The 27,363-nt window shown below is 42.9% G+C and overlaps 1 protein-coding gene across 1 annotated transcript; it reads right to left on the bottom strand.

Moving 5' to 3' along the window:
* Positions 1-790: 790 nt before the first annotated feature.
* On the bottom strand, positions 791-27,363 carry LOC142465252 (uncharacterized). Its single transcript, XM_075569255.1, is given in 7 exon segments — positions 791-976; positions 979-2,388; positions 16,181-16,304; positions 16,493-16,696; positions 18,755-18,950; positions 20,166-20,237; positions 27,242-27,363. Coding segments are annotated over 5 exon segments (1,932 nt in total). The 5' UTR covers positions 18,833-18,950; positions 20,166-20,237; positions 27,242-27,363; the 3' UTR covers positions 791-860.

Genomic DNA, 27,363 nt, shown 5'->3' with positions numbered 1-27,363 from the left:
ACAGATGTAGCGAGACTTACTGCTTCAGTTACCAAGGACCAACAGGCTCAAATCCACAGACTGAGTGGTTTGTCTGCGGCACCCAAAATCAGTACATTTTGCAGCCCAGGAGAATTAAAGAGGTGTTTCTCGTCCCGGGCCGATAGCCTGTAATAGCTGCTCAAAGGAGTCACAGAGAGAAATACAGCCTGTATATGGGCCTCTACGTCATGAGGGGGATCACTAGAGGACCATATCCGGGTATCTATGTAATCAAGGGGCAGAACATTTAAATCATGTTTCTATACTGTATTAAAGCAGGGGTCTCCAGAGGTGAATCCCATTCATTTCAACTCCAAGGACCCCTGCTTCTGGAGATATAGACTTCCGTTGGGAGACACAGTATCTGGCCCAGTTGGGGTTTAAAGCTAAAAGGGCATTATTGTGTGTGATGGGGGTTGTTGAGGGTAGAGGGGATGTATGATGGAGTAGTTGCCCCAGGGTGTCTATGCTATCCTTCAGCCGTTTCTAGGGACAATGGGACTCAAACGGTGAAAGGGTGGACATCATTGGCGCATGGACTGAACACATTTCTAGAAGAGAGGAAACATACGGTATAACCACAACCTTGATGCAGCAATTAAACAGAAAATTATTAAGGTGCACTTAACTTGACTCTAGTAGCTGTCTCTATAGTATAAATGTTTAGTGCACACGGGTCTTTCTTTCTAAACCATCTATACTACCAAAGCGCCAAAGGTGGCAGGAAACACGTCAAAGGTGTCCAAAATGAAGGGCAAAGAGACTGCAGGCTGGATATAATCTTTATTTAAGAGTCTCTTCCATCACATAAGGATCTTAATGACTTGAACATTCTGAGATCAAAAATCCACGACTCTCTGTGACATTTTTAATGCTATATATTTTTCTCTGCTGTATCTCTTATGTTTAACAAGCTCTGAACTTTGGGTAAACCATTGCCCAAATTGGGAGCAACTGGTCTCTTTCTTGTGTGAATTTTCTGATGTTTATCAAGACTTGAGTTTTGGGTAAAACATTTCCCACATTCAGTGCAAATAAATGGCTTATCTCCGGTGTGAATTATCTGATGTTTAAGAAGATTTGAGCCGTCTGTAAAACATTTCCCACATTCAGAGCAAACAAATGGCTTCTCTCCTGTGTGACTTCTCTCATGAATAACAAGATCTGATTTTTGGGAAAAACATTTCCCACATTCAGAGCAAATAAATGGTCTCTCTCCTGTGTGCATTTTCTGATGTTTAACAAGATTTGACTTTTGGGAAAAACATTTCCCACATTCAGAGCAAACAAATGGCTTCTCTCCAGTGTGAGATAATTGATGTCTAACAAGATCTGACTTTTGGGAACAACATTTCCCACATTCAGAACAAGGAAATAGTTTCTCTCCTGTGTGATTTCTCTGATGTCTAACAAGATCTGACTCTTGGGAAAAACATTTCCCACATTCAGAGCAAATAAATAGTCTCTTTTGTGTGTGCATTTTCTGATGTGTAGTAAGAGCTGCCTCATGGGGAAAACATTTCCCACATTCAGAGCAAACAAATGGTTTTACTCTCGTATGACTTCTCTGATGAATAATAAGATTTGACTTTCGGGAACAACATATCCCACATTCAGGGCAAACAAATGGTTTCTCTCCTGTGTGGATTCTCTGATGTGTAACAAACTGTGACTTAAAGGGAAAACATTTCCCACATTCAGAGCAAACAAATGACTTCTCTCCTGTGTGAGATTGTTGATGCCTAACAAGATGTGAGTTCTTGGAAAAACATTGTCGACATTTAGAGCAAGTAAATTGTTTCTCTGATCTGTGAATACTCTGATGTCTACAAAGAGATGATTTATGAGAGAAATGTATCCCACATTCAGAGCAAGGGAATATCATTCCCTCATGACTTGTCTGATGTTTAACTAGAGCCGAGTTACTAGTAAAGCATTTCTGACATTCAGAGCACGTATACAGCCTTTCTGTAGTGTGCTTTCTTTTGTGAATTGTGTAATCTGATTTATTATTAAAGTTTTTACCACATTCACTGCACTCATAATTTATTACGGACACGTTTTTGTGAACTTTCTGTGCATCAGTGTTTCCGTTTCCCCACTTCTCAATATCAGTAGATACATATTCAGTCCCTGTATGTTCTCCGAGAGTATAAATAAGGGAGACTGTGGGATTTTCTTCTTCACGTGAGCCTGATTTCTTAGCAATAATTCTCACAGCATTTCTCTGTCTCTTACTTGGGTTATTTTGCCTCAAGTAATTTGCTACTTGATCATTTTTAACGACACGGTTATCTTCATTTACGATATCTGGTGAGCAAAGAGGAGTTTGCCATCCTGCAGGTGTACTTCTGCTCATGGATTTATCTGTTGGAAATAAATGCATTGTGAGAAAAGAAGTTCATTAATAGCATAAATATAATTTCAAATTACTGGTTGAACATTTGAATAAGTATAAACCACGTCCCAAATTGCAATATACTGTAAGCTAAATAAGTACTGGGGAAAAATGGAAAGCAAATCAGGGGTTACTTTACTTTTTATATAGCTATTTTTGGCAATAGGTTTTGATAACTGAACATGTCTAGTGCTTCCTGGAACGCTGTGGGTTAAGTTAGCTGAGCGGAAAAAAACATGTCCCAGATGTATAAATGACCCTCAGAAATGGCACCTGGAACCCTCATCAAATACCAGGGACCAGAGTAATTGCCAAACAAAAGGGATGTCCTGACTCTTTTGGTGGGAATCAGACAAGAATGTATACTGTGAGAGAACCACTGAATGCATGTGTGTGCTGTAAATGCCACAGGAGTTATTTTATTTATTGATAACATGTTTTACCAGGAATAGATTGAGTTACCTGTCGTTTTCAAGTATGTCCTGGACATAGTTAATATGACACATAATAGATGGTTACAAATAGTTACATAAATGAACAGGTATTCTGAGGCCAGAGTCATGTGTGGTATGAATAGCCCAGATACTCTGTGTGTGTACAGAGCAAAATACATGCAGCTGGAAATGAGGAACTGACAAGCAGAAGCTGCAAAGGAAAGGGGTGGGGGGGGGGGGTGAAACAGAGATGTGATTCTTGTTCCATGACTCTCCCCGTCTGGTATCTGGAGATACCACTATATTAAAGTATGTGGAACATATGTGCAATGCATACATAATATAACAATGCAAAAGTCCATGTCCACATAGCGATGTGATACCGGCTGGCATCACTGGCTTCAAAGTCCCTTGGCCAATGTTCTTGGGCAAAGGATGCAAAGTGGATGCACCACTCCAGGTTAGCTGGGTGCACCACAGTGTCTCTCTTGGTGAAAGTCTCTGGCACTGTTTCTTTTTAACTTAACGTGACTTGTAAACGGCGCTAACACACCCAATCTGTGATTAAAAGTGCATATACTTTTTAAATAAGTGAAAAGGTGATCTCTAATAAATTTCTCAACCTTCCAGGAATATGTTTCTTTTTTAACTTATAGAAGAACAGTCATTTTGTCTCTGTAGTTTTATCTACAGAGAGCATCCCCTTGTAGGTATGCCAGTTGTGGCAGCCTGTCACTCTAAAACCTGGCGTTTGGCAGAAGGAGATGGCTTTTGGCTCCTTGCGGAAGTGGATCGACACTCCTGGAAGACTAGTTGTCGAATCTAGTCCAGTAAAAAGGGCATCGTTCGGGGAGACTCCCTGGAGCTGAGCACTGGGACTGAACACTACACGGATTTGATCGGGTTCCTGAGGGTGGTAGACCCCAGATGATTGGAGGTACCAGCATTCTTCACCTTTCTTTATTAGAGGTGCTGGCTTTGCGTGGCCGGTAAGGAATATTTTCTGGATGAAGGCCACAAAGTTGTTTTTGGTCTCCGGTTCCCTTTGCAGGTCGCAGAGGTGATAAGTGAACCTAGAGATGGCATGTTCTCCATTGTTTAGGAGGCGCCTTCTTGGTGAACGGAATGGTAGCGGGTTCACCCAACTGCCCGGTCCGTCTTTGATGAGCTCCTTGACTGTTAACATCAGGAATCCTCTATCTCCCATCGATGGTGTTTGCTTGTCGTCGTCCCTTGTGGTCTGGAACGCTGTGCACCCCAAGTCATCGGTGCATTCCTCTTGCACGAGAACGTCTCCACGTATTTTGGTAATACGCCTTTGTGTCTCTTTGTTGACTGCCGTCAGGAGGTTCTTTTCTCCTAGGACAGGACGAAGAACAGTCACTTTTGTCCTTGTAAATCCCTTTGTGAAATGTCTCTGCGACTGTCTCTTTTTTGACATGCGAGAGGACAGTCTTTTTGCCACTGTGGCTTCACCTGCAGGGTGCAATCTTTTGCGGCTATGCCAGCCGTGACAGGTGGCTGCCTTGTCGCTTGATACTCTGTGGAGAGGAATGGCTGTACGTCTCAGCTGTGTCATTGCTCTCAAGGGAACTGTCTGATTGTTTATTTTATTTTCGGAGATCCTTTTGTCGGTCACCTTCGGGAGGTTACTTTCTTCCTTCGGTGGAGTCGACTCGTTATCCTTGGTTGTCTTAACCACTAAGCATCCTAGGCCATTGTCACATCCCACTGATGTGAGGATGTTCTTGTCGATCTCAGGGGTATGACCTTGTCTCTTCTCTTCACTTGGCCCTCCTGCCACTTGGAGATGGCCAAGACATGGTTCAGAGAGGGATGTGTGTCCACATTCTATTATCACCGTTCTGCGGGCGTCAACATAGTCTTGTCCGTGCCCTTTGTCAGTGCAAGCGTTGCCCACTATCACCCATACTAGGTCAAGTCTTTGGGCGTATGGTGCGTTGTGGGGTCCCTTACGCCATTTACGGACTTAACTTACCCTCGATGTCCCTACCGAGCAGCAGCAAGATCTTGGCGCCTTGTTCTACTGGCGGAATGTAGTTGGGTATTCCTCTGAGGTGCGGGTGATGGCGTGCCACGTCTGGTGTGGGAATCTTGTCCCTGTTTGTGGCCATGTGGTTGCACTCGATGAGTGTGGGGAGAGCTATCTTCACTCTGTTGTCCACTGAACGTCTGACGTAACCACTTGCTCTTCTCCCTGTTGTCTCAGTTGACCCTGCACAGGTTCTGAGGGTGTAGGGTGAGGCATTGTCTTGTGAGTTGAATAAGTTGAAGAACTCCGTCTTCGCCAATGATCTGTTGCTTTGATTGTCGAGGATTGCATACATCCGAATAGCCTTCTCAGGTTGTCCCTAGGGGTGTGTTAGTGAATGGTGCTCTAAAGTGCTGGAACTGTATGGATGGAAGGGAGCATACACTGGTGTATTTTATAATGGTAGCAGTACTAAGCCTTAAGTGGGCATAGGATACCCTGAAGGTTGGGGTGGTTGTCCAAAGACACCCCCCCTTCCTCATTGGGTTAGCCCCCAGTAATGTACTCACTGTGTATTGTCCTTCCCAGGGTCTCCCTTCCAAAGCGTGCTGCTGTATTGTGTAAAGTTCCAGAGGCCAGGGTGTGCAGCGCACAGCAAAGATGAAAGAGCAGGTCTTGCAATAAAATCCTTTATTTTTCAAACATCTGGTGTCCCACACCAGATGTTTGAAAAATAAAGGATTTTATTGCAAGACCTGCTCTTTCATCTTTGCTGTGCGCTGCACACCCTGGCCTCTGGAACTTTACACAATACAGCAGCACGCTTTGGAAGGGAGACCCTGGGAAGGACAATACACAGTGAGTACATTACTGGGGGCTAACCCAATGAGGAAGGGGGGGTGTCTTTGGACAACCACCCCAACCTTCAGGGTATCCTATGCCCACTTAAGGCTTAGTACTGCTACCATTATAAAATACACCAGTGTATGCTCCCTTCCATCCATACAGTTCCAGCACTTTAGAGCACCATTCACTAACAAACTACGTTGACTTTCTCATGGTAGCTCGTGCACAATGGACTGGTATTATATTGATGAATTGATATGAAGGATACAAGTATATAATACAATAAGAGCAGGTCTTTTGCATTGTTATTATTTCAATGGACATTTATTACATTTTGGCTGTGAGAATTTAAGAATGGATGAAATGGAGGATGCACAAGAAATTAATTTGCCTACAGCATATACGTTCAATTGTGGAGATGACACATGCAGAAGGAAGAAGGCCCTTCGTGTCTTTGATAACGTGGTGGAAACTGATACTAATGACATTTGTGATTTAAAAATGTATTTTCAAAAATTAGAAAGACTCTTGATATATAAAACCCGTATCTGGTGGGACATTGTCGCTACAGAAAATTATTTAAAAACCAAAAGAATCCCTAGAGGCCTCAGAATGAAGAAAGCGCCAACTTTTGGCTTCCCAGATAAAACTTTTGAAGAACAGTGGATAATCACACTGAACACCTGTTCCTTTGGCCTAATGGAACTAATACTGCAACATAAGATTAAGGAAAAAACAACATTAGACACACAGATTAAAGAACTACAGGAAAAACTGCGGAAATTCAAGGACATTGAGGGCTTCTCAAAATATGATCAGATATTAGCTAAAACTGTGGAGGATGCAGAGAGAGAAATAATGATACGCAAACAAAATAAATATGATCGTGATAGAATAGATTACGAGAAAAACCAGATATACAATTGGCAAAGAACAGGACCTGTTTTTGATCGCACCATGCGGGATTCATCTACTAACCAGCCACGCAGATCAACCCCCAGTAAATCAATTTTGAAGACAAGTAATTTTGATTATCAGAGTGCTGATTCTGAACTATCAGATGTGGAAACTGCTTCACATTCAGTTTCATTTTTGGACATGGAAAATAGATCAAACAATACACAACGTGGGAATACTACACAACCCAGAGAGGAGAGACGTCCATCAGATAGCTCTACTACTAGAGGGGAATTGACATCTGCCAAACAAAGTGACACTTACCAAAATGATCAACAGGCAAAAAACTACCAAATGTTCAGGAGAGACGAAAGAGGACAAGGAGGGGGGGGAAGAAAAGACATGGGAGGGAAAAGAGCAAACAAGAGGAAAAAGAATTATTAGCTGACAGTAATAATGTTATTAACATTTCGGGTATGGAATTGTCACACGCAGAGATTTCACTACTAAATAAAGGGCTTAAATATGCCCCCACTATGGAGATCGACCTCTTTGGTGCAGTGGTTGATGTCCATAGGTTTGTACGTAAGCTTACTTTAAAAAAATTCTTTCACAAACCCAATTTGAGAGGTGATTCTCAGAGTGTGACAATTCCAGATGAAGAACAAGATTTAACTATCTGCAATGTACCTAACCCTCTCTACTCTCCCCCCATAGGAATCCATGAATCATTCAGGGATGACTGTGCACTTAGAGACATGGAAGATCTTTTCATCCAGGGTAATACCATAGATGACACACAATCCCACATAATGGGGGAGTGGGGATCCAATTTGAAAGAAAAATCAGTGTTTTACCCCACCTTTGCTAAGGGTCAATTCCTAAGTATGTTTGAGAACTTGGTAGTTCGTGATCTCAGACTGTTGGCTCAGGGGTTTTCCTTCACCCATACGGGAAATGATAATCTTACTAAGGAAGAAAGAATTGCTATCAAAACCCTTCAGGATAACCCTATGTTAGTCATTAAGAATGCAGATAAAGGGGGGGCTGTGGTGGTACAGAGTAGGACTGCCTACTTCAGGGAGGCATTTCGCCAGCTTGGAGATGTGTCCTCCTACTCTGTGCTACCGCGGGACCCCACAAACTGTTTTCTGAAGGAACTCCTTGAGCTGATAGATCTGGGCATGGCCACACATGTATTGACAAAAAATGAATCAGATTTCATCATCAATCCCCATCCCGTCATTCCCATATACCACCATCTCCCAAAGATCCACAAGACTTTGGTCGACCCTCCTGGTCGGCCAATAGTCTCAAGCATTGGATCTTTGGGAGATGGTTTGTCTCAATATGTAAATGAATATCTACAGCCTTTTGTAAGGGCATTGCCCTCTTTCATTTTGGACTCAGGAGATCTATTGACTAAAATGCAAAAAATCACATGGAAACAGGACTATTTGTGGGTTACCATGGATGTGGTCTCCCTATATTCGATCATACGACATGATCTGGGTATGACAGCTGTCCGCCATTTTATAGAATGTCCAGGTAGTTCTATACTCACAACTACATTCATTATGGAATCGATACTTTTTTTACTCACCCACAATTATTTTCTTTTTGAGCACAAATTTTATTTACAACTTCGGGGTACGGCAATGGGGACAAGTTTTGCCCCCTCCTATGCCAACCTTTTTATGGGGTGGTGGGAAAACACTTTTATTTATGGTAGCACAAACACATATAGGCACAATATTGTTTTTTACAAACGCTTTATTGATGACCTTGTTTTCATTTGGCACGGGAGCACTGACACACTATTAGAGTTTATTAATTATTTAAATGATAACACTTCAGATATTCACCTTACTGTCAATTATCATTCACATCACATAAGCTACCTGGATATTCTTTTCTATATAGACATTCATCAAACCATACAATCTGATGTTTATAAAAAACCCAATTCAAGGAACTCATTTCTCAGAGCGGACAGCTGCCACCCAAGATCTGTCATAAAGGGAATACCCAAAGGTCAGTACCTCAGGCTGAGGAGAAATTGCTCAACTCACAGCGACTTCATTACTCAGTCTGGGGAATTGACAAAAAGATTCATAGAAAGAGGGTATGATCGGGAAACACTCCAAGCCACATTACAGGAAGTCATAGAAATTGAACGTGAAACTATACTACCCTCCGGAACCAGAGTGGGGGATGGCTCTCGCCACAATAATAGAAAGAAAAAAGAGACCAAGGAAGATAGGACTTGTCCTTTGTTCATTTCCCAATTTAATAAATCAAGTTATCAAGTGAACAAAATTGTTAATAAGCATTGGGAATTACTAAAAATGGACCCCATACTCCGTAATTACACAGAGAAAGGCCCAAAATTTGTATATAGAAGAGCTAAGACACTGGCCACATTTCTATCACCTAGCGTGATATCTACACCTGTTAAAGATCAAGAACGATTCTTTACTAAGGGATCATATAGATGTAATCACTGTAGTATGTGTAACTTTATGAAGCCTGCTCGACATGTCTTCTCCCACAGTCCACATAGACGTCACACCATATATAGCTTTATCAATTGTAACACCACCTTTGTCGTGTATCTCATCACCTGTGGCTGTGGGAAGAGATATGTCGGTAGGACCACAAGGGCATTAAAAACGAGGATGCAGGAACATTGTAGATTGATTCGCAAACAAGACATTAATCATCCTGTGTCGAAGCATTTTACGGAATGCAGACAGGGTGGCATAAATAGCTTCTCATTTGTGGGCATTGAGAGAATAATCCAAAAAGAAAGAGGGGGAAATATTGTTAAAAGATTAGACTGCAGAGAATCCTTCTGGATATTCACACTAAACACCAGGTACCCAGAGGGGATGAATGTAGAATGGAATATTAACCATTTTCTGAAATAAATATATTTAACACAATATAGATCCATCATGCATATGATGGGGATAACCCCTTGATTATTCTACCCCATTTCCCAACAGTCTATACCCAACTAAATAATTGATTCCCATGATATCGCCCTGTTTTATTTGGTATATATATTCATATTTGTCCAATTAAAATATTCTGGTTTTTCTGGAATTATGCATATTGTATAAAATGAACTGAAATAAGTGTTGCATTCATTCCTCATTGATCTGACCACAGCATAACAAGATTGTTTATTAGAAAAACTTTTGTGCACATGGACTAATATCCATAATATGTAGTACTCCATAATGATGCATTAATAACTATAAATGCTAAAGACAACATAATCTCCATTTCATCAATATGAGCAAGCAATCTGCTGTTCTTCAAATATGTGTACAAAGATATTATATCTTTTTGTTGTAATAATATGATATATACATTTCTATACATATATACATATAATTTTTTTAAATCATAATTTTTAATTAATAAAGTCATTCTGTCACAATAATGTTGTTTAAATTCACAAATATAATTAAGTTAGGTATAAATATATATTTATATATGTATTTTCTATATATGTTGATTCGTTGAATTTTTTGTACTGTGTAAATAATTTTGTACATTTTCTGATCATAATTGATATATTTTTAAGCTTATTAGTTTATAAAAACTTTAATAGTGTATATAGAATATTTTTGTATTTCACTCTTGATTTATATAGAGTTGCACTTTCGTTTTGTTAGGTATGTAGTGGTTTGCAAGCTGTTTGCCCAGTTTCAGTGCCCCGTGAGGCATAATATCATCCACATAGCATGAATTGCTTATTTATATATTTCTCCCCCGGCAGGCTGTGGACTTACATCCAAGTCTCTAGGCTGGGGGACTCAGAGGCCTCATCTGCGCATGTGCACAAAACGGGGAGTGTGGGAGGATCCTACAGAGCCATCAGAGGCGTGCTCTCAGCAAAGGCTGCACATAGAGGCTTGCCGATCCTGATTGAGCTCGGCTGAGGCTTGTTGGGGATTCAGGGACACTCTGGCGCGCGGCGCATGCGCGGCCCAATGAACTCTATTGGTTGGATGACGCATGATGACGTCAGTTTTGGCGCGAAAACGGGGCGAACAGCTGCATTTAAACTGACCCTTTTTACTGTAACAGCACTTCTTGAAAAAGTTCTTTTGAACGAAACGCGTTGAAGTTTGCTGCTGTCCCACACCAGATGTTTGAAAAATAAAGGATTTTATTGCAAGACCTGCTCTTTCATCTTTGCTGTGCGCTGCACACCCTGGCCTCTGTCCCTAGGGGTGCACTGCGACAAGGCATATTTTGGAGCAGGACATTTTGCCACTTCCTTTTCCGCAAACCTCGGTGCGCTGAGACGTGACAGATGTTGGCTCTCCTCCTTCCTCCCCGCCATGGTCCGCTACGGAGGATGGGTTGTTGAGTTGGTGGAGTGTCAGCGCCTCTGGATGTAAAGATGTTACGTGCTTGTCACTTTTGCACACTTGATTTCTTCTTTACAGTCTCAGGCTAGGTGAGTCGTGGAACCGCAGCACCTGAAGCAAACTCTGAATTCTCAGAGTAACCTCTTGCGTTCCTCTAGGGACTTCATCCTGAACTCAAAGCACCTGTTAAGTGGGTGTGGCTTCTTGTGTATGGGTCATTCCCTGTTTGGGTCCCTTGGTTCCTAGTCTCTGGTGACCGACTGATCGGGAGTAGTTTGGGTCGTGGGAGACACGTCCGTCCTGTGGACCAAGATGGGTGTTTGAGTGTTACCGTATCTCGCCACTGGTCTCTCATTCCTCAGGCTGCTTGCACTGTGTGTGGTTTGCGCACCCAAGATGAAACTGGGATCGTTCCTTGTCGCTTCGCGGATGAAGCTCAAGAAGAATGAGAATGAGGGGAAGGCGACTTGCTTCTCCCTTTTGTATTTGGAGCCTTGTGAAATCCATCTTTCTTGGAGGTTGTACGGTAGTTTCTCCAAGATGGGTCTCACTCCGCGAGCTGAGTCTAGGACATTGAGACCTGTTAAGGAATGGTCTTTTCTTGCAAACTCCAGCTCTTGCAGCAGGTCCGCGAGCTCTCGTAACTTCGAGTAGTCTTTAGTTGTGATCCTGGGAAAGCTGTCGACTCTTTTGAAGAGCGAATCTTCGACTGCTTCGGGGCTACCGTAGCACTCTTCTAGCCTTTCCCATACTAGGTCAAGACCTACTTGGGGGCGGATTGCATTTGCTGCCCCGAGTCTCCTTGCGTGTTCCATGGATTCTTTTCCCAGCCATTTGGCTAACCGTCTGAGTTCTTCCCTAGCTGAGATGTCCAGGCTCTTGACTGCGTCCTTGAACGCGAACTTCCACATACGGTAGTTCTCGGGACGGTCGTCAAAGTTGGTAAGTCCTGTTTGCACCAGGTCACGCCAGATTATGTACTTGGCCAGGTCTGAGACATCGGCATGTTGGTCACGGTCTGAGGTAGTTGCTGGGAGGGTCCATGCGGTCGCCTCTTTCTTGGCGTGGACGTGTGATGACTGCTGGTCGGTGTGAGGGGCTGTGTTTTCCCGTGTGGGTGTACCTCGATTGCGAGCCTGTTGTAGTGCATCTGTGTGCGCGCTGGCGTGTGGATCAATGTTGCGGCTGTGGCTATCCCAGGCAGCATGTACCATTGAAGGAACAGCATCTTCTCCTCGTGGACCTAGCAAGTCTTCGGTGTCTGTGAAGTCGCTCCCGTCGTGTTGAGATGGTGCGCTGCTGTTTACACTTTAGAGGCTCCTTACGTAGTCTTCAGTGCATTGGACTGGATGCTCTGAGGCTATCCATCTGTACGGTTGCCCCCCGCCGTCCTGTCTCGCGGCTGCTTCTAGGACTTCAGCTTGGGCAATGGCGGCGGCTTCCTTCTCTTGATTAAGCGCCTCTAGTTCCGCATCAAATTCGGCTTTCCTACGCGTAGTGGCGGCGGCAGTAGCGGCGGAGGCAGCGGCAGTAGCGTTAGATTGCGCTGATCTTGCTGACCTTGATGAATCCCTGGATGTGCTTGAGCGCTGCGATGCGGTCTCCTGCAAAAGGTCTTTTCTCTTATTCTCAGCTTCCGTGATGGCGGTTTGCACGATGCCATCACGTTCTAGGTCAATCGCCTTTTGCAGGTCGCGCTCTTGTATGCTATCTTCCGTGTTAGTTCTTGTTAGATAGGTGAATGACAGCGCTTGGTAGCCGGAATGATCTACCTTCAATTGAGTTATCACCTGCTCGAGCTGTTGAAAATAATTGCCACCGCCGGCGACATTGCGTATCCCAAGTGTGGTTGTTTCCCAGGCCAACTCTAATTTAGCGCGGTGCGCTTCAATGTCAGTCTCATATTTTTCGCGGGCCTTTTGTGTCAGTGTGACTGTCCGTTTAGGCCTTGCGTCTGCCTGCGCCTTTTGCAGTTGCGCAGTGGTCTCTTTGTCTGAGTGATCGCTCTCCTGCGTGGTGTCTGGTGGGGATCTGAGTTCTGCCATGCTGTAGGTGTGTGTAGGCCTTTAGCCAGTGCGTGTGGCGTGCGGTCTTTTACCTGTGTCAGCGATGGGCGACTGTCTCAGATGATGCCGAGCGGTGTCCTGCAGCGTTCAGCGTAGGGGTAGCTGTACTCACAGGTGTCCAGTGGCTCTGACCCATGTCCTGGTGGGTGTCTGGTGGCGTGGCCCTTGGCGGCGCTAGCCATGGGAACGTGCGCAGGGGTAGTTGAGATGGTAGCTCTACACTATGGAGCTGTGCAGAGGGTGGACTCAAAGACAGAAAAGAGCAATCAAAGTTCTGTGTATATTGCAGTCTGACTGCAGTGCTGCTGCCTTGAGTGTAGGTTGTAGGCTGTGTGCAGTGTAAGCTGCTTGCTGTTTGTAAGGCTGCTGCAGGCTGTGCACAGAGACTGCTCTGTGTTAGCATAAAGTCTTAGAGCTCCTGTGAATCTCCAAGACACACGGTCTCCCTTTTCACTATTCTGAGGCCAGTGTCATGTGTGGTATGAATAGCCCAGATAGGTTCAACTCGTACCTTTTACAAGCACAACAAGTTCTTTGTCTTTCTTCACTTTATTGAGAAAAGCATGGATTTACAAAGGCACTTGTGGATGATGGTGTTGTGGGAGAATGTATCTATGGTTAATGCGCTTGATAGTGGGGAAAGGTGAAAAGGATGAGGCCTTGCCAGTAGAGAGTAAACAGAAACGTACTCACTCAGCCAATGTTGAATGTGAAAAGGAAGTGCCAGTGTAATCTGGATAACGAGATTGCCTTGCTCACAGATGGTCTGTCCCCAGGCTGAGGGGGAGAGAGCAGACTAGCCCATTCTGATAGAAAGGCTGAGGTTGCTGTAGCAACTCACTGGCATAATGCAGAGACAGGGATTGCAACACTGTGTCTAACACACAGGCACTGTGTGTGTACAGAGCAAAATACATGCAGCTGGAAATGAGGAACTGACAAGCAGAAGCTGCAAAGGAAAGGGGTGGGTGAAACAGAGATGTGATTCTTGTTCCATGACAACAGGGTATACATTATGTACAATACATTGCATGCACAGTTAGAGAAGATGTATATTATAGGCGTATGTAACAGTTACAGACCAGACTAAAATGTGAGACAGCATTAGTTTTGAAAGAACATAAACTGGTGGTGAATGTGAGAGTCTCCGGTAGGTTGTTCCAGTTTTGGGGTGCACGATAAGAGAAGGAGGAGCGGCCGGATACTTTGTTGAGCCTTGGGACCATGAACAGTCTTTGGAGTCTGAACTCAGATGATAAGTGAGCATGTGGTAGGGGTGAGGAGCTTGTTCAGATAGATGGGTAGCTTGGCCATAAAGTATTTGAAGGCAAGACAGGAAAAGTGAACTTTGCGCCTAGACGAGTGATGACCAATCTAGTTCTTTGAGCATTTCGCAGTGATGTGCGTTGTAGTTGCATTGGAGAACGAAACGACAAATTGAATTGTAGAGGGTGTCAAGTTTGCTAAGGTGGGTTTGGGGTGCCGAGCCATATACTATGTCTCCACAGTCGATAATTGGCATTAGCATCTGCTGTGCGATACGCTTTCTGACCAGCAGGCTTAGGGAGGATTTGTTCCTGTAAAGTACACCTAGTTTGGCATAGGTTTTGGATGTCAGGGTATCAATATGCATTCCGAATGTTAAGTGGGAGTCAAACCATATGCCCAGGTATTTAAAACTAGTAACAGGAGTTAGGGTTGTGTTAGCGATGGTTCTGATCTGGAGCTCAGTCACTGGAAGCTTTAAAAATTTAGTCTTGGTCCCAAATACCATTGTTACAGTCTTGTCAGTGTTTAAAAACAGTTTGTTTTGGGAAATCCAGTTTTCGAGTCTCAAAAAGTCAGACTGAAGTATGTGTTCAAGGTCAGAGAGGCTATGGCTGTGTAACTCTGGTAACATTGAGGGACAGATTAGAGAAACCCAGACAGAGTTATTGGGATTCTCTAAAACAGTTTCTCAGCAGAGGTTTAGCGCACTCTGGGGAGTCGTGGGAGGATCAAAAGGATGAGGAGCAGGGAGAAAGTGTGGCAATTAGGGGATTAGCCGTCTCCTTTATTCTGATTGTCTCCTGCTTGGTAATGCAGTCAATCAGGAGGTGGCATCAGAACAATGTGTCCCTTCTGTTCTCAACCTTTTTGGACATAACACCCAAAAGGGAGTCTTTCCAATATGCCTTCACTGCTCATGTCTACTATGCCAGCTTGGCCAGGGGAAACATCATGAGGAAAAGAGGCCCCACGTCAAAGACCTGGAGTTAGTCATTACCTCCCTCCTGCATGTCTGCTATAGGGGTCCATGTGATGTGCAGCTGACTTGCGTCTATATCTGTCTTAGATATTTCAGATGCATATTGAAAGATATTCATCCTCGCACATTACTTTACCTGCTCTCACTGCTTTACCTCTGTATAATCCCACTCCTTCAATTAACAAGCAGCCATCTAACACACACAAACCTTTATTATCCCCCTGTACCTTATGTTTCCTCACCCTTCGTTATTGATTGTAAGCCCTTTGGGGCAGGGTGCTCCTTACCTACTGTAACTATGTACGTTTATATTTGTTATTTTATTGTTTTCATCCTCCAACCCTATTGTACAGCACTATGGAATATGTTGGTGCATTATAAATAATAATATTATTAATATTATGTCTGGGGAGGCATGGCCAAGAAGAGGAGGAAGCAGCATGAACAGGAGAAAGGTGTGAGCAGAGGGAAGAGAGAATTGTTTGTATGTCCTGTGCGCATCTGTTCTCATGTGGTGTATGTCTGTTTGTCCTATGTCTATCCATTCTCGTGTGTGTGTGTGTGTCTGTTCTACCGTGGTGTATGTGGATGTCTGTTTTTCTAGTTTGTGCGTCTGTAGCTATGTGTCCTGTTCGCACTATTGTAGGGGCTTCAGTAACAGAGCATTATGAATACGGAGCCTCGATAGATAAAAGGTTGGGATCCTCTGCTCTAAAATATTCCGCCCTGAATGACAGAGATGAGCCTCTGGTTGCGCGGCTTTGTAACTTGTTTTCTTGTTCCTGAAATAAACCTCACAGTAAAAACACAAAGTGTAACTTGAGCTCCTGTTTGCTGGATCCAAACATGACTGACATCTCTATTAGAATAACAGAAAACCTCCTCTTACCCAGTGAGCTGAGGTTCTGCTGATTCTCCATCATCACGTCCTTGTAACGCTCCTTGTGTCCTTCTAAATACTCCCACTCCTCCATGGAGAAATACACAGCAAGATCATCACACTTTATAGGTACCTGAAACACAGAGAATCCCCCACTCAGTATCCAGATATAATAATTGGTTCTGTAAGAATCTCTTCCTTATAGAAATCCAGGTGAGCAAGGCAGAGAGAAAAATACAGATACATAGAACAGTTTGCTCAGGAAAAGGCTGAATGAAGACAGAAAGGAGGTAATATCTAACGCTGCCCAGCAGCCCTCACCTCTCCAGTCAGCAGGTGAATGATGATGTTGGTGTGTTCCAGGATCTTCTCAGAAATCAGCTTCTTATCATTGTTTCTCTCATGTATGAGACAGTTAGTTGGATTCTCCATGGTGGGTCTCTTGGTCCTGCAAAATATTTCTGGCACACAGGGACTGCTGCTGTCTGTGACATGCTCACTGTGCTTCTTCACAACAATATAATCCTACATATTGAGAGAAACAGTGTCACGTAGGGGCACAACTGTGAGCACGTGACCTGCATACGGGACAAGGGTTAATACACAGCTCGCAAGCTGTTCCACTTTTCAACTTTGCAAAGGTCCCTCAAATGAACAATATCTCCCCTCAATCCATATACCATCGGTCACGAACAGCACCCAAGTGAGCATGTGACTTAGGCTGTGTCCATGGTAAGCGCTTATCCGCTGACCTGCGCTGAGGCACGCTGACGCTTGTCAGTGAGCCCCTGCAGCCGCAATGAGAGCGGCTTTAGCAGGGGCTCAAGCACGCGTCCGCAGGCATGCGGGGGCATAGCAGACAAGACATTTTTAGTTTGCGCGATGACGAGAGCGGAGGGCCAGTCACGTAAGCGGTTCGCCCAATGAGGGCGAACCAGCTCCGTGACGTCACTGGCCCGCCCCGGACGGCGCACGGACTAAGGCACCCGCTTTCCCTCAGCCTCCGCACGGCTGAAGTCTCTATGGACTCAGCCTTAGATTTGCAACCAGAGTTAATACACATGGCTACTCTAGCCAACTCACCTTTCAATCAGTGATAATACTAATACAGTGATTAGATTACAGAAAAAGGATATACAAGAACATACAATTACAGTAGATGCAGTACAGTTTCTTAAAATAACAGGATAAAACAAAAAAACATAAATCCCTATAACATTACGTTACTATGTCAGAATTTTCTCCCAGAGAGGTCACTGGCGCAGAAATGAGACTTCATGTGTTTGGTCCAAAACACACCTCTGTTGAAATCGGATTTTCATAATACCTTGCACAGGTTTATGTACTATTTTTTCCCCATTGAAATAACATAAGACCACTTCTGTCGTAAATCGGCTGCGAGAATGACAGCTTTATGACAGTGTAAAAAAACGTCTTCTTTATGTTCTGCCTCAATACATAAACACCCTCAGAACTTCCCTTCTGTAGGACCCAGACACACGTGAGTCACATCAATAGATTCAGGCAGTCATGACGGACATAAGATTAAGTATTTCCATGTTGTCCCAAGATTTGAGTGACAAATGGATGTCTATCCCTTATAACTTGCTAGACCTCCCATATTTGGCCTTATCGCATTCATATCCCTGTAATGAATGAAAATATTTACATTTTATACTCCCCTTGCACTCTGTAAAATTGTTTCAGGTATGCTTTGAAAACTTTTAACTGGTGTCCTGTTTACGTTAGTGTGGGGAGGAAAATAATTTATTCCCATCTCTGGCAAAACATATGTTCTTATCTCTAGATTCTATCAGCCGTAAAAATAAGCCTGGTCAAGGGGTTAGCAGGCCACTTAAATCAAACTGCAGCTTCATTAACCCCTGAAGCACCAGATTGATTAAACAACCTAATAGTTCATGATATTATCATGACAGACAGTAATAAATATCACTGTGCAGAGCAAGAGACAACAGTTGCTATGTCTCATGTTCCTGCAGATTTGTTGCTTTGCAGTAGGAGGGACGCGTCTCTTGTTAACAGCTCTATACTCAATCTATTCAGTGCTCTCCCCACCAATTCTGTTTATATTATCACTGACATGTCTGCATTAAACTCACAACTCCCCTGTGCCTACAGTATATGAGCACCAAGATCATGGATTGTACAAACATCACATTAAATAGTATATGTAATCATCTGACACTGTGGATATAAACAGAATAATGTAGCACAGACACAAAACATCTATTTTATAATATATGTAGTGGGCCCAGGATCTCCCTCTGCAAAAACATGCATCTTCCTAGATCCAAGTACATTCAATTACTGGGTCAATCTCCTCTGCCAAACTACATCCTTCTCTGACCTTATCTGCTCTCCTACTGCCCAATCATGTCCTTATGGGGTCCTGGGCTCTCCATATGACCAAACACATTGCCTGCCCTTGTGTTCTTGCTTTCTCTAATCACATGTCCCTGGATATTGCTTCTCAAACACCTCCCATATTAACGCTCTGCCGGTCCATGCTGTAGTTAAGGAGATAAGAGTGGTGTCATTATCCCTTTCTCCAGCAGCGCTCACCTCTCCAGTCAGCAGGTAGATAATCTCCAGGGTTTGATTCAAGATCCTCTCAGTCATCTGCTTCTTGTCCTTGATCATTATCAGTGAGTTAGTCAGATGCACCAACAATGGGCTCTGGTTCTGGTGGAAGTGTTTCACAATGTGGTGACCTCTCCAGCTAGTGATATGTATTGTACTTCCTTCACAGTAATTTTTTCTACACATGGGGAGAGAGAGGGATGTATACGTGACCCTGCAGTGACAGAAAAGGATCAAATTAAATGAGTGTCCCTCCTGCCTGTGTCACCCTGCATGGGAAGGAACAGATGTGAGGAGCTGTGGCTCTGTTCTGTGTCAGGCCGAGTCCCCTGTGGCCGCTGCTGCATGCGCTACGGCTTGCGCGCCCACACAAAGCACAGCCCTCTATGGTGCAGGCCACAGTCTGCCGTGTGTGCTTGGGCGCCCAAAGCGCGATGACGTGGCCGCTGGAAGGGAAGACAAGGATTGTGTCTTGGCCTGCAGCGACGCCGTCACCTAGCTGACTGGCAACCAATGGTAGTGCAGGTAGTTTGTGTGCCAGTCTGTGTTTGTGTGCCCGTGTGTGTGTGTGTGTGTGTGTGTGTGTGCTCTGTGAGTGTCTTTCCCCCTGTCTCTACGGAATGTGTGTGATGTATACACGAGTCAGGCAGACTGATTGTTGTCATTACTGCAGCTGTGTCCCTGCCTGATCAGTCAGCGTTATGGCCCCCTCCCCCCACACATCCCATCGCTACTCCCAGACCGCAGCTTCCACTGGTGAATGCGCCGTCAGGCAGTCCACAGCGCGCTCAGCCACGGCCACCGGTGATCATCCTCACCCTGAAGTGGGAGAGACAGATGTGAGTGGGAGGGACAGATGTGAGTGGGAGGGACAGATGTGAGTGGGAGGGACAGATGTGAGTGGGAGAGACAGATGTGAGTGGGAGGGACAGCGTTGATCCTAAATGGTACGTTACGATTAGTACGATTGGTACGTTAGATTTTCAGTCCTCCCAGTGACCGTCCTTTATCAGTATATATTTTATGAACCATTTTGGACAATAATTCGTGCTCTCTCTCAAGCACTTTATAACGTCCTTATCTTCTTCACTGAAGACCATTTGTGTGACTATGAGGTCATCACGCCATCACCCATGCTAAAGAATATTTATTAGATTGTCAAATAATTCTTAAATGTAATCTGCTATGACAGACCTATAAATGCTCAAATAAATTATTTCATGAAAATGTTGTGATTTTTTGTTGTTGCAAGAAATGAAGAAAAATAGGAGAGGTCCCATTGTTTCTGAAGTGTGTGTGTGTGTGTGTGTGTGTGTGTGTGTGTGTGTGTGTGTGTGTGTGTGTAGATCTATAGAGGTATAGATGTATGTATATAATATATACACACACACACCTGAGTCAACATCGGCTGTTGAGGAACATTGAGTCGTGGACCAAGAGTTGCTGCTGGAGGTGGATTCGGAGGCTGTGAAGACACAAAAAGTAAGAAACACATGGATTGTATTGTATTATTTTTAGGTTAGCACATGCATTGGCATTTTTTTTTAATTCAAACGTAATGTCTTTTATTTGGTGCTTGTTTTTGTGTTTGGCAGGGTGCCCATTGACTGTCATAGCGTTAAACCATGCCATACCATGGGTATTAGTGTGGCACTGTGCCAATCAATCAATTGGTTTATTGGCATTTTTTTTTAAATGGAAATTGAATGTGTTTTTAGTTTTTGCTGGATGCCCATAGGGTATTGGTGGGACAGTTCCAGGGCTAAGGGAACATGAACTAGGAAAAAACAGGGTCTTTTTATTTTCCAACATGTATTATCTAGCCCACTGGCATTTACATAGTTAACTTCACACACACACAGTTCCTAAGCCTATAACCCTAGGGGGACTGTATCACAGGGCAACACAGTAAGGTACAATATTAGACCCAAGAGCTGACGCTCTCTGCCATACGGTTTCAGGGGCTGCCAGCCGGGCTCCACCTTTATTAATGAAGGCCGGCTATGCCTTACCGTCACACTGCTGTATGTTACAGTGTGTGTCTGTGTATTACAATAGCTGCTGTATATCAGTGTTACAGTGTGTGTCTGTGTATTACAATAGCTGCTGTATGTCAGTGTTACAGTGTGTGCTTGTGTATTACAATAGCTGCTGTATGGCAGTGTTACAGTGTGTCTGTGTATTACAATAGCTGCTGTATATCAGTGTTACAGTGTGTCTGTGTATTACAATAGCTGCTGTATGTCAGTTTTAGTGTGTATGTGTATTACAATAGCTGCTGTATGTCAGTTTTACAGTGTGTGTCTGTGTATTACAATAGCTGCTGTATGTCAGTGTTACAGTGTGTGTATGTGTATTACAATAGCTGCTGTATGTCAGTGTTACAGTGTGTGTCTGTGTATTACAATAGCTGCTGTATGTCGGTGTTACAGTGTGTCTGTGTATTACAAAGATGCTGTATGTCAGTGCTACAGTGTATCTGTGTATTACAATAGCTGCTGTATGTCAGTGTTACAGTGTGTCTGTGTATTACAATAGCTGCTGTGTGTCAGTGTTACAGTGTGCCTGTGTATTACAATAGCTGCTGTGTGTCAGTGTTACAGTGTGCCTGTGTATTACAATAGCTGCTGTATGTCAGTGTTACAGTGTGCCTGTGTATTACAATAGCTGTGTGTGTCAGTGTTACAGTGTGTCTGTGTATTACAATAGCTGTGTGTGTCAGTGTTAGTGTGTCTGTGTATTACAATAGCTGCTGTATGTCAGTGTTACAGTGTGTCTGTATTAAAATAGCTGTGTGTGTCAGTGTTACAGTGTGTCTGTGTATTACAATAGCTGTGTGTGTCAGTGTTACAGTGTGTCTGTGTATTACAATAGCTGTGTGTGTCTGTGTATTACAATAGCTGTGTGTGTCAGTGTTACAGTGTGTCTGTGAATTACAATAGCTGTGTGTGTCAGTGTTACAGTGTGTCTGTTTATTACAATAGCTGCTGTATGTCAGTGTTACAGTGTGTCTGCGTATTACAATAGCTGTGTGTGTCAGTGTTACAGTGTGTCTGTGTATTACAATAGCTGTGTGTGTCAGTGTTACAGTGTGTCTGTGTATTACAATAGCTGCTGTATGTCAGTGTTACAGTGTGTCTGTGTATTACAATAGCTGTGTGTGTCAGTTTTACAGTGTATGTGTATTACAATAGCTGTGTGTGTCAGTGTTACAGTGTCTGTGTATTACAATAGCTGCTGTATGTCAGTGTTACAGTGTGTGTCTGTGTATTACAATAGCTGCTGTATGTCAGTGTTACAGTGTGTCTGTGTATTACAATAGCTGTCTATGTCAGTTTAACAGTGTGACTGTGTATTACAATAGAGGTGTGTGTCAGTGTTACAGTGTCTGAGTATTACAATAGCTGTGTGTGTCAGTGTTACAGTGTGTCTGTGTATTACAATAGCTGCTGTATGTCAGTGTTACAGTGTGTCTGTGTATTACAATAGCTGCTGTATGTCAGTGTTACAGTGTGTCTGTGTATTACAATAGCTGTGTGTGTCAGTGTTACAGTGTGTGTGTATTACAGTAGCTGCTGTATGTCAGTGTTACAGTGTGCCTGTGTATTACAATAGATGCTGTATGCCAGTGTTACAGTGTGTCTGTGTATTACAATAGCTGTGTATGTCAGTGTTACAGTGTGTCTGTGTATTACAATAGCTGTGTGTGTGTCAGTGTTACAGTGTGTCTGTGTATTACAATAGCTGCTGAATGTCAGTGTTACAGTGTGTCTGTGTATTACAATAGCTGCTGTATGTCAGTGTTACAGTGTCTGTGTATTACAATAGCTGCTGTATGTCAGTGTTACAGTGTGTCTGTGTATTACAATAGCTGCTGTATGTCAGTGTTACAGTGTGTCTGTGTATTACAATAGCTGTGTGTGTCAGTGTTACAGTGTGTCTGTGTATTACAATAGCTGCTGTATGTCAGTGTTACAGTGTGTCTGTGTATTACAATAGCTGCTGTATGTTAGTGTTACAGTGTCTTTGTATTACAATAGCTGCTGTATGTCAGTGTTACAGTGTGTCTGTGTATTACAATAGCTGCTGTATGTCAGTGTTACAGTGTGTCTGTGTATTACAATAGCTGCTGTGTGTCAGTGTTACAGTGTGTCTGTGTATTACAATCGCTGCTGTGTGTCAGTGTTACAGTGTGTCTGTGTATTACAATAGCTGCTGTATGTCAGTGTTACAGTGTGTCTGTGTATTACAATAGCTGCTGTATGTCAGTGTTACAGTGTCTGTGTATTACAATTGCTGTGTGTGTCATTGTTACAGTGTGTCTGTGTATTACAATAGCTGTGTGTGTCAGTGTTACAGTGTGTATGTGTATTACAATAGCTGTGTGTGTCAGTGTTACAGTGTGTCTGTGTATTACAATAGCTGTATGTCAGTGTTACAGTGTGTGTCTGTGTATTACAATAGCTGTGTATGTCAGTGTTACAGTGTCTGTGTATTACAATAGCTGTGTGTCTCAGTGTTACAGTGTGTCTGTGTATTACAATAGCTGCTGTGTGTCAGTGTTACAGTGTGTCTGTGTATTACAATAGCTGTGTATGTCAGTGTCAGTGTGTGTCTGTGTATTACAATAGCTGCTGTATGTCAGTGTTACAGTGTGTGTCTGTGTATTACAATAGCTGCTGTACGTCAGTGTTACAGTGTTGCTGTGTATTACAATAGCTGTGTGTGTCAGTGTTACAGTGTGTGTGTATTACATAAGCTGTGCGTGTCAGTGTTACAGTGTGTGTCTGTGTATTACAATAGCTGTGTGTGTCAGTGTTACAGTGTGTGTGTGTGTGTGTATTACAATAGCTGTGCGTGTCAGTGTTACAGTGTGTCTGTGTATTACAATAGCTGTGTGTGTCAGTGTTACAGTGTGTGTCTGTGTATTACAATAGCTGTGTGTGTCAGTGTTACAGTGTGTGTCTGTGTATTACAATAGCTGTGTGTGTCAGTGTTACAGTGTGTGTGTGTGTGTATTACAATAGCTGTGTGTGTCAGTGTTACAGTGTGTGTGTGTGTATTACAATAGCTGTGCGTGTCAGTGTTACAGTGTGTCTGTGTATTACAATAGCTGTGTGTGTCAGTGTTACAGTGTTGCTGTGTATTACAATAGCTGTGTGTGTGTCAGTGTTACAGTGTCTGTGTATTACAATAGCTGTGTGTGTCAGTGTTACAGTGTGTATGTGTATTACAATAGCTGTGTGTGTCAGTGTTACAGTGTGTGTCTGTGTATTACAATAGCTGTGTGTGTCAGTGTTACAGTGTGTGTCTGTGTATTACAATAGCTGTGTGTGTCAGTGTTACAGTGTGTGTGTGTGTATTACAATAGCTGTGCGTGTCAGTGTTACAGTGTGTCTGTGTATTACAATAGCTGTGTGTGTCAGTGTTACAGTGTTGCTGTGTATTACAATAGCTGTGTGTGTGTCAGTGTTACAGTGTCTGTGTATTACAATAGCTGTGTGTCAGTGTTACAGTGTGTATGTGTATTACAATAGCTGTGTGTGTCAGTGTTACAGTGTGTGTCTGTGTATTACAATAGCTGTGTGTGTCAGTGTTACAGTGTGTGTGTGTGCATTACAGTGTGTGTCTGTGTATTACAATAGCTGCTGTATGTCAGTGTTACAGTGTATCTGTGTATTACAATAGCTGTGTATGTCAGTGTTACAGTGTCTGTGTATTACAATAGCTGTGTGTGTCAGTGTTACAGTGTGTCTGTGTATTACAATAGCTGTGTGTGTCAGTGTCAGTGTTACAGTGTGTGTGTGTATTACAATAGCTGTGTGTGTCAGTGTTACAGTGTGTCTGTGTATTACAATAGCTGCTGTATGTCAGTGTTACAGTGTGTGTCTGTGTATTACAATAGCTGCTGTATGTCAGTGTTACAGTGTGTCTGTGTATTACAATAGCTGCTGTATGTCAGTGTTACAGTGTATCTGTGTATTACAATAGCTGTGTATGTCAGTGTTACAGTGTCTGTGTATTACAATAGCTGTGTGTGTCAGTGTTACAGTGTGTCTGTGTATTACAATAGCTGTGTGTGTCAGTGTCAGTGTTACAGTGTGTGTGTGTGTGTGTATTACAATAGCTGTGTATGTCAGTGTTACAGTGTGTCTGTGTATTACAATAGCTGCTGTATGTCAGTGTTACAGTGTCTGTGTATTACAATAGCTGCTGTATGTCAGTGTTACAGTGTGTGTCTGTGTATTACAATAGCTGCTGTATGTCAGTGTTACAGTGTGTCTGTGTATTACAATAGCTGCTGTATGTCAGTGTTACAGTGTATCTGTGTATTACAATAGCTGTGTATGTCAGTGTTACAGTGTCTGTGTATTACAATAGCTGTGTGTGTCAGTGTTACAGTGTGTGTCTGTGTATTACAATAGCTGTGTGTGTCAGTGTTACAGTGTGTGTCTGTGTATTACAATAGCTGTGTGTGTCAGTGTTACAGTGTGTGTGTGTGTATTACAATAGCTGTGTGTGTCAGTGTTACAGTGTGTGTGTGTGTATTACAATAGCTGTGCGTGTCAGTGTTACAGTGTGTCTGTGTATTACAATAGCTGTGTGTGTCAGTGTTACAGTGTTGCTGTGTATTACAATAGCTGTGTGTGTGTCAGTGTTACAGTGTCTGTGTATTACAATAGCTGTGTGTGTCAGTGTTACAGTGTGTATGTGTATTACAATAGCTGTGTGTGTCAGTGTTACAGTGTGTGTCTGTGTATTACAATAGCTGTGTGTGTCAGTGTTACAGTGTGTGTCTGTGTATTACAATAGCTGTGTGTGTCAGTGTTACAGTGTGTGTGTGTGTATTACAATAGCTGTGCGTGTCAGTGTTACAGTGTGTCTGTGTATTACAATAGCTGTGTGTGTCAGTGTTACAGTGTTGCTGTGTATTACAATAGCTGTGTGTGTGTCAGTGTTACAGTGTCTGTGTATTACAATAGCTGTGTGTGTCAGTGTTACAGTGTGTATGTGTATTACAATAGCTGTGTGTGTCAGTGTTACAGTGTGTGTCTGTGTATTACAATAGCTGTGTGTGTCAGTGTTACAGTGTGTGTGTGTGCATTACAGTGTGTGTCTGTGTATTACAATAGCTGCTGTATGTCAGTGTTACAGTGTATCTGTGTATTACAATAGCTGTGTATGTCAGTGTTACAGTGTCTGTGTATTACAATAGCTGTGTGTGTCAGTGTTACAGTGTGTCTGTGTATTACAATAGCTGTGTGTGTCAGTGTCAGTGTTACAGTGTGTGTGTGTATTACAATAGCTGTGTGTGTCAGTGTTACAGTGTGTCTGTGTATTACAATAGCTGCTGTATGTCAGTGTTACAGTGTGTGTCTGTGTATTACAATAGCTGCTGTATGTCAGTGTTACAGTGTGTCTGTGTATTACAATAGCTGCTGTATGTCAGTGTTACAGTGTATCTGTGTATTACAATAGCTGTGTATGTCAGTGTTACAGTGTCTGTGTATTACAATAGCTGTGTGTGTCAGTGTTACAGTGTGTCTGTGTATTACAATAGCTGTGTGTGTCAGTGTCAGTGTTACAGTGTGTGTGTGTGTGTGTATTACAATAGCTGTGTATGTCAGTGTTACAGTGTGTCTGTGTATTACAATAGCTGCTGTATGTCAGTGTTACAGTGTCTGTGTATTACAATAGCTGCTGTATGTCAGTGTTACAGTGTGTGTCTGTGTATTACAATAGCTGCTGTATGTCAGTGTTACAGTGTGTCTGTGTATTACAATAGCTGCTGTATGTCAGTGTTACAGTGTATCTGTGTATTACAATAGCTGTGTATGTCAGTGTTACAGTGTCTGTGTATTACAATAGCTGTGTGTGTCAGTGTTACAGTGTGTCTGTGTATTACAATAGCTGTGTGTGTCAGTGTCAGTGTTACAGTGTGTATGTGTGTATTACAATAGCTGTGTATGTCAGTGTTACAGTGTGTCTGTGTATTACAATAGCTGCTGTATGTCAGTGTTACAGTGTGTCTGTGTATTACAATAGCTGTGTGTGTCAGTGTTACAGTGTGTGTCTGTGTATTACTATAGCTGCTGTATGTCAGTGTTACAGTGTGTCTGTGTATTACAATAGCTGCTGTATGTCAGTGTTACAGTGTGTGTGTGTGTGTGTATTACAATAGCTGCTGTATGTCAGTGTTACAGTGTGTCTGTGTATTACAATAGCTGCTGTATGTCAGTGTTACAGTGTGTCTGTGTATTACAATAGCTGCTGTATGTCAGTGTTACAGTGTCTGTGTATTACAATAGCTGTGTGTGTCAGTGTTACAGTGTGTGTCTGTGTATTACAATAGCTGTGTGTGTTACAGTGTGTCTGTGTATTACAATAGCTGTGTGTGTCAGTGTTACAGTGTGTCTGTGTATTACAATAGCTATGTGTTAAGTGAATAATAACAGAGAAGATCATTACCTTGCTGCAGCCATGAGGGGGAGGGGCGCGTTAACAAACTCCTCACTGATTGGCTTATCCATTTCTTTATCCAATGCATTCTGGGATTCGTAGTTCGTCTACCTCAAAATACTATAATATTG

Source organism: Ascaphus truei, chromosome 13 (assembly GCF_040206685.1).
Source record: "Ascaphus truei isolate aAscTru1 chromosome 13, aAscTru1.hap1, whole genome shotgun sequence".
Lineage (NCBI taxonomy): Eukaryota > Metazoa > Chordata > Amphibia > Anura > Ascaphidae > Ascaphus > Ascaphus truei.
Note: the sequence above shows the minus strand (reverse complement) of the source record. Positions and strands in the feature narration are given on the sequence as shown.